The sequence below is a fragment of the Vigna radiata genome, chromosome 2 (genome assembly GCF_000741045.1).
Source record: "Vigna radiata var. radiata cultivar VC1973A chromosome 2, Vradiata_ver6, whole genome shotgun sequence".
In the NCBI taxonomy this organism is placed as follows: Eukaryota; Viridiplantae; Streptophyta; class Magnoliopsida; order Fabales; family Fabaceae; genus Vigna; species Vigna radiata.
Genome location: NC_028352.1, coordinates 473547 through 482853, shown reverse-complemented (window position 1 = coordinate 482853; position 9307 = coordinate 473547). Strand labels below are relative to the sequence as shown.

Here is a 9307-nt window from a genome sequence, read left to right as displayed (position 1 = left end):
TCTGTAGGAGCCACCAAAAATAACACAGGGGACCACGTGCTGAATGAAGAGTTATTTGACAGAAGTTGATATGTTTTACTTGTTTTTGGGATGTTTTGTGTCTTGTTTAAGTGTTCTTTACGTAGGGAAATATTTCCTTAATTAAGAAGACATATTAATGAACACAATTACTCATTAAACACTAAAATTCGCAAACGAAGTACACATAATTTAAAGAGTATAATACTGATCAAAGACACAACAGTTGTGAATGAAAGCAAATACATCAAAACAGGAAATTATAACTAAGAAGTAAAATGATAAAAGGGGGCTGGTGCAGACTGTTGCTGTCGGCTCTCAATGTTAGCATGTCTCAAATCTAGGGCATCCAATCTTGAACCAACGTATGTCTGCAGTTGTTCAATGCGTTCTATGACATCGTTAAGTGTTGTGGAAGAAGTTGGTTGTTCATTATGTCAATCCCTTGGACGGTGATGCTGTTCATTGGGTGTGTTGTCTTTTGGAACCCAGACTCCCTCTTCATTCTGCACATAGCCAAAGGAGGTCACAGTTTCATATCCTATCCTTTGTTTGTCTTCGACTTGGACAATTGGATCATCATGAACAGGGACATGAAAGTGTTCCATGAATATGGATATCCCAGCGACATACCATAACCTTCAATAATTCACAGTTAATCTCCAGAGCCTTACGAAGCCGCAAACACCAACGAAATGGTGTCATTGAAATTCGTTCTACATGCACTTCTCTCAGTAACCCATTCATACCAACAATTATTGATGAATCAACGGAGACTCGAACACGCCACTACACAACATTATCAACAAAAAATTTATTACTTACCAAAAAAAAAGAAAAACTATATATAAATGCGATATTGAGTGAATTAGGGTTCATACAAATATATGAATAGTAACCAAAAAAATTTATTACTTACCTTTGGGTTCGAAGAGGCCATTGCAACTGCCCAAATTTCAGACAAACACATGAATGGTTTATTAGGGTTCATAAAAACACAAAAACACATAAAACGACATGCACAAACCCAAAAAACAAAAACCCTCCCCAACCCAAACCCAAAACACAAAAACCCTCCCCAACCCAAACAATGGGATATACTGCAAAAAACCAAACACAGCCAAAACGCAAAACGCGAAACGACATATACTGCTTACCAACAGAGAATGGATGAATACAAATCAAGAGGAATGAAGACGCGCAACTTTGGTTTCGAATGAGTGCGAGAGGAATCAAGAGAGGAACCCAATGGCAGAGACAATGGGATAGACATGCAACTTTGGTTTCGAAAAGTGAAGAAGATGAAAAATTAAACCGCCAATTCCAAATTTCATACAAACATTCTTCCAAAAATACCCTTCTGCAAGTCTTTAAAAGCATTTTATTTAAAATGTCATGGCATGCAATAGAATTTTGACACGTGGAGGTGTGTCAAAATTGTGTCAAAGGAGAATGTCAAACAAACATTTTCTTAATTAAAATGGTTTTAATTTACTTTAATCACGGGCGCTAAAATAGTAGTCTTTCATTTTTTATCATTTAAAATAATTTTTTAATCAGTAAAACTCATCACATAATTCATTAATCTTCGTAAACTTTAATATGAAATAGCTGCATTTTTATCAATTTTTCTTAATCCAATTAACTCTACTTTCATCTTTATTTTTTCTCAAATCCATTCTTATTTTCCTAATTATATTATCTAAATGGGTGTTTACTCAAACATCATGGAAATTGAACACTTTCAAAAAATAGAAGAACTAAATTAAAACAAAATCAAGGAAATTGGAAGAACAAATCAGTAATTAAACCTAACATATTATTACTGGTCAAATAACAGAATAATTTTTTTAAAATTAACGAATACGTAAAAGTAAATAAAAAGTTATGAATTGAAAATCGCTATAGTTACCTTAAAATATCACCGTAAATATCCAATGCAATTAATTGTCAGAACAATACCGTACTTTAATATTACAACAATTAATTAATAATTGATTTGATTTTCTATATCATCTTCCACAGTTTCTAATTGATTGATAGTGCAAAACTTCCATATAGAATCCAATTAATTGATGGAAACATTTACGCAATTTTTAATAATGGCTTAGATAAGTTTTTAATATTGATTTTAAATCAACAAGATGTCCTTATAAAATAAAGAGTATTTGACCTCACAGTTTTAAGCCCATATGCAACGGAAAGATATTTAAGTAATTAATTCTTAGAAATATTTTAAGGATAATGATATTTTGATAATATATTTTTTACCATTGAATATTGATTACATGTTAATATATGTTTAATAAAAAATTATTTCATAATAATATTTATAATTATTATTATAGATTCTGGAGTAATTTTTGATCAGATACATAATCTATATTCAAATGTTCTAATAAAAAAAAATGTTGTCTATAAATATTTCAATATATTTATATTTACTTTTTTCTCTACGTGTATATATATGGTTATTTATAGTGTTGCAGAATAGAACAGAGGAGCTGTAATAGTTAAAGAGCGTAGCCATGTCGAAAGCATCATGTATAGTAAAAATGATAATGGTGGTGATGATGATGACAGTTAAAATGAGAGCAGATTCAATAAACTATGAAGAAGCATTAGGAAAGAGCATTTTATTCTTCGAAGGTCAGAGGTCCGGCAAGTTGCCACCTTCTCAAGGCATCAAATGGCGTAAAGATTCTGCACTTTCTGATGGCTCGGATATTCATGTAATTATCTTTTTACATTAGTAACTAAAATAATTTAAGTAAATATATATATTAATAGTTAATATGAATTGCATGGCATCAGATAAACATGGTGGGTGGATATTATGATGCTGGTGACAATGTGAAATTCCATTTTCCAATGGCATTCACAACGACAATGCTCGCTTGGAGTGTGATAGAATTTGGAGATCTGATGGGTTCAGAGCTGAAGAATGCATTGGATGCAATTAGGTGGGGAACTGATTATTTAATGAAAGCCACGAAATTTCCTGATATGGTTGTGGCACAAGTGGGCGATCCAAATGCCGACCATAATTGTTCGGAGAGACCAGAAGACATGGATACTCCTCGAACCTCGTACTTTCTCACTAAACAGAAGCCGGGTTCAGAACTTGCAGCTGAGATTGCAGCTGCACTTGCGGCGTCTTCGATCGCATTTAGGGCAACCGATGCTTCCTATTCCAACATTCTTCTCAAAAGAGCTATCCAGGTATTAATTATTATTATTATTCTGATTTCAATTTTTCACTTACTAACATACGAACCTAATGTCTTGTTTACTTAGGTGTTTGACTTTGCAAACAAATATCGTGGATCTTATAACAACAGCGTAGGTGAAGGAGCATGCCCCTTCTACTGTGATTATAACAGCTACATGGTATGTGTCATGTTCACTCTCGTATAGATGTTTCACAAAAGAACAAATACAAATTATTACTACTATAAACCAGGATGACTTGGCTTGGGGAGCAGCATGGTTGTATAAAGCCACGAAAATGACTGGTTATTGGGATTTTGTAAAATCAAACATTCAAGCAGCGAACGTCAGTCCTTTCGAATTTGGATGGGATGCCAAGGTGGCTGGCATAAATGTTCTCGTTTCTGAGGCGAGTGGAGTTATCTTTCATAACTTTTTTTTTGGTCATGCAAGTTTTGATTCAGGTTTGTTGATGATGAGATTTTAAAAAGTTTAATCCTTGGAATCTGGGCAGTGGGCGATGAATGATTCAGGCAGCGCACACCTTTTCATTCCTAATGCAGATGCACTTATGTGTTCTTTGGTGCCGAATTCACCTACCAAAACATTCTCGTACACAAAAGGTTTGAGATATACAACATTAAAAAAGATCGAGATCGATGGCATTCATGTACTATAATTAATTAATGTTGTTATATTTTATCAGGTGGTCTTCTACACAAAACTGGACCAAGTAATCTACAAAACGTAACAGCTCTGTCATTTCTCTTAATTGTTTATGCGCGCTTGATGGATCGTATGAAGAAGAGAATAGCCTGTGGGAAAGAAGTGGTAGATTCAAAAGGGCTGATAAATATAGCAAAAAGTCAAGCTGATTACATACTGGGAAAGAATCCAGCAGGAATGTCATACATGGTGGGTTATGGAAGAAAGTATCCTCAGAAGATTCATCATCGTGGTTCGGTATTGCCATCTTTGGATGCACACCCACAACGCCTTGGTTGTCGAGATGGAGATGTATACTTCAAATCAGATAAACCCAATCTCAACGTGCTCACAGGAGCCATTGTTGGAGGACCAGCAGAAGATGATTCCTTTCAGGATTCCCGTTTCAATGTATCTCAATCAGAACCTACCACTTACATCAACGCTCCTTTTGTTGGTGTTTTGGCTTACTTAAACAAACCCACTCTAGTTTAGTTCTTGCAAAACATTACACCAACCACTATCTATAACAACAACGATACACGTCTTAAACAAAACAACAATGTACTTTGTATAGGTAATTTTTCAATAAATAAATGATTTTTGAGTTAGGGTGAGAGATATTTCCAATTATTTGACATACATTATAAAATAAAATAAAATTATTATAAAAATATAATTTTTTTATATATTTAAAAAAACGTCAAATGAAAAAAGATATGTATGTGTCAAAATATTATCTTTTATTATTTATATATATTTACATCTTATCAGTTTTCAACTCTCTTATTTAATGTCTTCGTGGATAATGTTTTAAAAGTTTACTCATTTTATTCACTCATTTCAAAAGTTTCTATGTTCTTTTTAATGTTTCTTAGTATAAAAATAAAATTAGAAATTTCATCATATTCTTTCAAGTAGAGTATGCATTTGATTTTGACTATTATTTTTACAAATAGCTGAAAAATCGTCTATTAATGTATGAAATTATGAACCGATCGTTTGGTGAAAAATTAAATTATGAATGGCTCATATATGAAAACAAATCTTGTTGTCTTAAATTTAAAGATATAAGTATAATATGTGATCAATATAATTAAAATTAATGAGTTTGTGGTGTTAATATTGAATTCATATTAGAGATACTAGTAGAAAAACATGCAGTGTGTATCCATTTTTTTTAGTAAAAATTTATTAAAATATAAAATAATTTTTATTAAAAATAATCATAAAAACAAATAATTTGTATGATTTTTTATTATTGATTATGTAAGATAGTGTTTATGATTTAAGAGTAGGGATGGCAAAAGAACGTGAATGAGTTTCTTATCTCATATATCTTCAATAAAAAAATACATATATATATATATATATATATATATATATAATTATCTAATAAACCATTAAACTATTAGTATTTTAGTAATTTAAACAAAAGATGAGGATAAGTGTAGAGATGAATATTTGGACAGGTATTGGAAAAGCTACGAGATCATTATGTACATACTCATTTTTATCCTCATATTCAATTAAAAAGATAAAGTATTATCCATACTTAATTAATGTGAAAATTCTCGGTCAAGAAAGAAGTTTATTTGTCATCCTATTTAAGAGTAAGTAAAATATGTAAGAAATTGAGAGAAAAATAGGAAAATAAAATGGAAGATTATTTTGANAAAAAAAAAAAAACCATTGATGCAGAAAGAAAAAAAAACGATGACACCTTCAAAATCACTAAACTTTATGTGGTGTAAGGTTTAATTTCCATTGGATCATTACTTGGTACAATACCATGTGCTGATGAGGGCTTGGTGGTGGTCCATGGGTTTCCAACGGAGGAGATTGAATAGTAGCAGGAAAAAAAATGACTTGTCATTACGCTGAATTTTAATAGACTAAAATTAAAATTTTCTTAAAAAGAAAGATTAAAATGTATCTTATTTTTAAAGATGAATTATATAAGAATTAAAAACATATTTAATTCTATTATTAATTAAGTTAATAAATTGCCAGAAAAGTTTTAAATGCTAATTAAGTGAATAACTTCTGATACATTTATGATGAAATGAAATGAGTGCAGTGATAATGAAGAAACATTTAAAGTGTAATAATGGAATTAATGGGGGATTACGTAGTTTGACAATTAAGGACTTAAAAAGTGGGGTTACGTAGTCAATATTTATTTTTTCTGTGCTTTTATATACAGTTATTTATAGTGTTATACAGAGGTAAATGGTGGTGAGCTTGCAGAGCAGCTGCAATTGGAAAAAGAGCGTAGCCATGTCGAAAGCATCATGTATAGTAAGAATGATAATGGTGGCAATGATGATAACAATTACAAGAGCACATTCTTCAATAAACTATAAAGAAGCATTAGGAAAGAGCATTTTGTTCTTCGAAGGTCAGAGGTCTGGCAAGTTGCCACCTTCTCAACGCATGAAATGGCGCAAAGATTCTGCACTTTCTGATGGCTCGGATATTCGTGTAACTATTTCATTTTTTTCTCTTTAAAATCCTATCAATAATGAAATATATATTATTAATAGTTAATACTGATATTTTGTGAGACATCAGATAAACATGGTGGGTGGATATTATGATGCTGGAGACAATGTGAAATTCCATTTTCCAATGGCATTCACAACGACAATGCTAGCTTGGAGTGTGGTAGAATTTGGAGATGTGATGGGTTCAGAGCTGAAGAATGCGTTGGATGCAATTAGATGGGGAACTGATTATTTACTGAAAGCCACAAACAATCCTAATTTGGTTGTGGCACAAGTGGGCCAACCAAACGCCGACCATAACTGTTGGGAGAGACCAGAAGACATGGACACTCCTCGAACCTCGTACTATCTCACTAAAGAGAAACCGGGTTCAGAACTATCTGCTGAGATTGCAGCTGCACTTGCAGCATCCTCGATCGCATTTAGGGCAACCGATGCTTCCTATTCCAACATTCTTCTCAAAAGAGCTATCCGGGTATGATAATTATTATTTCAATTTTACACTTACTAACATACTCACATACTGTAATTAGTTAACACTAATGTCTTTTTTTCAATTAGGTGTTTGACTTTGCAAACAAATATCGTGGATCTTATAACAACAGCGTAGGTGAAGCAGCATGCCCCTTCTACTGTGATTATAACAACTACATGGTATGTGTCATGTTCACTCTCATTTAGTTGTTTCACAAAAGAACAAATACAAATTATAACTACTATAAATCAGGATGACTTGGCTTGGGGAGCAGCATGGCTGTATAAAGCCACAAAAAAGCCCGGTTATTGGGATTTTGTAAAATCAAACATTCAAGCAGCGAACGTCGATCCTTTCGAATTTGGATGGGATGCCAAAGTGGCTGGGATAAATGTGCTTGTTTCTGAGGCAAGTTGTCTTTCATGAATTTTTTATTGTTGTAGTAAATTCATGCATGTTTTGATTCGGATGATTTTAAAAAATTGAATCCTTGGAATCTGGGCAGTGGGCGATGAATGATTCAGGCAGTGCACATCTTTTCATTCCTAATGCAGATGCACTTATGTGTTCTTTGGTGCCGAATTCACCTACGAAAACATTCTCGTACACAAAAGGTTTGAGATATACAGCATTAAAAATGACGGAGATGGCATTCATGTACTATAATTAATTAATGTTGTTGTATTTGATTAGGTGGTCTTCTATACAGAAAGGGAGTATGTAATCTACAAAACGTAACAGCTCTGTCATTTCTCTTGATTGTTTATGCGCGCTTGATGGATGGTATGAAGAAAAGAATAGGCTGTGGAAAAGAAATGGTGGATTCAAAAGGGCTGATAAATATAGCAAAAAGTCAAGCTGATTACATACTGGGAAAGAATCCAGAGAGAATGTCATACATGGTGGGTTATGGAAGAAAGTATCCTCAGAAGATTCACCATCGTGGTTCGGTGTTGCCATCTATGGATGCACACCCACAACGCCTTAGGTGTCATGATGGAAATGTATACTTCAAATCAGACAAACCCAATCCAAACATCCTAATAGGAGCCCTTGTCGGAGGACCAGCATATAACGATTCTTTTCAGGATTCTCGTTACAATCCAGGTCAAACGGAACCAACCACCTATCTCAACGCTCCTTTTGTTGGTGTTTTGGCTTACTTAAGCAAACCCACTCTCGTTTAGTTCTAGCAAAACATTACAACATGAGTGTACTTTGCATATGCAATTCTGCAATAAAAAAATTTCAATTTTCAATTTCAAATATAGTTCATTTTAGCTAATATTTTTTACTAATTATGAAATTATGAACGGCTCATATATCGAAAGCTTGTTGTCTTAAACTTAAATATATATATATATATATATATATATATATATATATATATATATATAAGAATAAGTATAATGTGTTAATATTTTTTAAGAGATAAGAAAATGGAAAAAAGAATATGAATACTTTGAGAAGAAATTGTAATTTTGAGGGTGGGGAGGAGTAAAGCTAATAATAAATTTCAGCTTTTTAATTTTAATTTTTAGAAATTTGTCGAGCGAAGTAAACTAGTTCAAACGAAATTAAAACAAAAACTTTTATCTCGTTGCTTCCGGATTTAAATTTATTAAGTAAAATGCACAAATCTAGTTACTTTACATTCTATATTCATACCGCTACAACTAAAAATTGACCATATAATGCTGAATATACAATTTTAAAAAATTAAAGTATTACTTAAATTGATCACAAGACCCCAAATTTCAAGTGCGAAATTAAATTAAAACCTTTTGAATTCATCACTTTGGATTCTCTTAACGAAGCTTAAACTTGAATTTCAATCCATATTTTGCTAAGATTTATATACATACACACACATATATATACATACATATATATATATATATATATATATATATATATATATATATATATATATATATATATATATATATATATATATATATATATATATAATTAAATAAAAATAACTCCCTGATACTTATGTTTCCTCTTTAAGCTCAACATGATAAAAATTTAAAGTTTTCATATACAGTCAGTCACTTCCTAAATGTATTGTTATGATATAATAATAATGCAAATATATTTTCTCTTATTTGAAAAACTCTTATATTCTAAAAGAAAATAAACAAATCACAATAGATTTGAGTCAAGAATTAAATTATTTAATAAGATGATTTTTTTTTCAACTAACCAGATTAATATTTTGAACTCGAAATATCAACATAAAAATAAATTTAAATCAAAACATTCATATGGGAATAAATTGAATTTTTTTTTTATTAAATCAAATACAATATGTTAATACGTTTTCTCAAAGATAAAAAAAAATATTTTTAATTGGACATTGTATTAATTCTGTCGAAATAAGTCAAAT

General features: G+C 31.5%; 2 protein-coding genes and 1 pseudogene across 2 annotated transcripts; all 3 read left to right on the top strand.

Moving 5' to 3' along the window:
• The first annotated feature begins 2573 nt into the window (after positions 1-2573).
• Positions 2574-4428, top strand: LOC106778006 (annotated as a pseudogene).
• Positions 4429-6232: 1804 nt separating this feature from the next.
• On the top strand, positions 6233-7367 carry LOC106777997 (endoglucanase 4-like). Its single transcript, XM_022787363.1, has 4 exons — positions 6233-6417; positions 6508-6915; positions 7002-7094; positions 7168-7367. The coding sequence occupies exons 1-4, from the start codon at positions 6241-6243 to the stop codon at positions 7339-7341; spliced, it is 852 nt and encodes a 283-aa protein (XP_022643084.1). The 5' UTR covers positions 6233-6240; the 3' UTR covers positions 7342-7367.
• A 59-nt stretch (positions 7368-7426) lies between these two features.
• Positions 7427-8102, top strand: LOC111240496 (endoglucanase 2-like). The gene is made up of 2 exons (XM_022787070.1): positions 7427-7529; positions 7609-8102. Exons 1-2 carry the CDS (start codon positions 7427-7429, stop codon positions 8100-8102), a joined length of 597 nt encoding a protein of 198 aa, XP_022642791.1.
• Positions 8103-9307: the final 1205 nt, after the last annotated feature.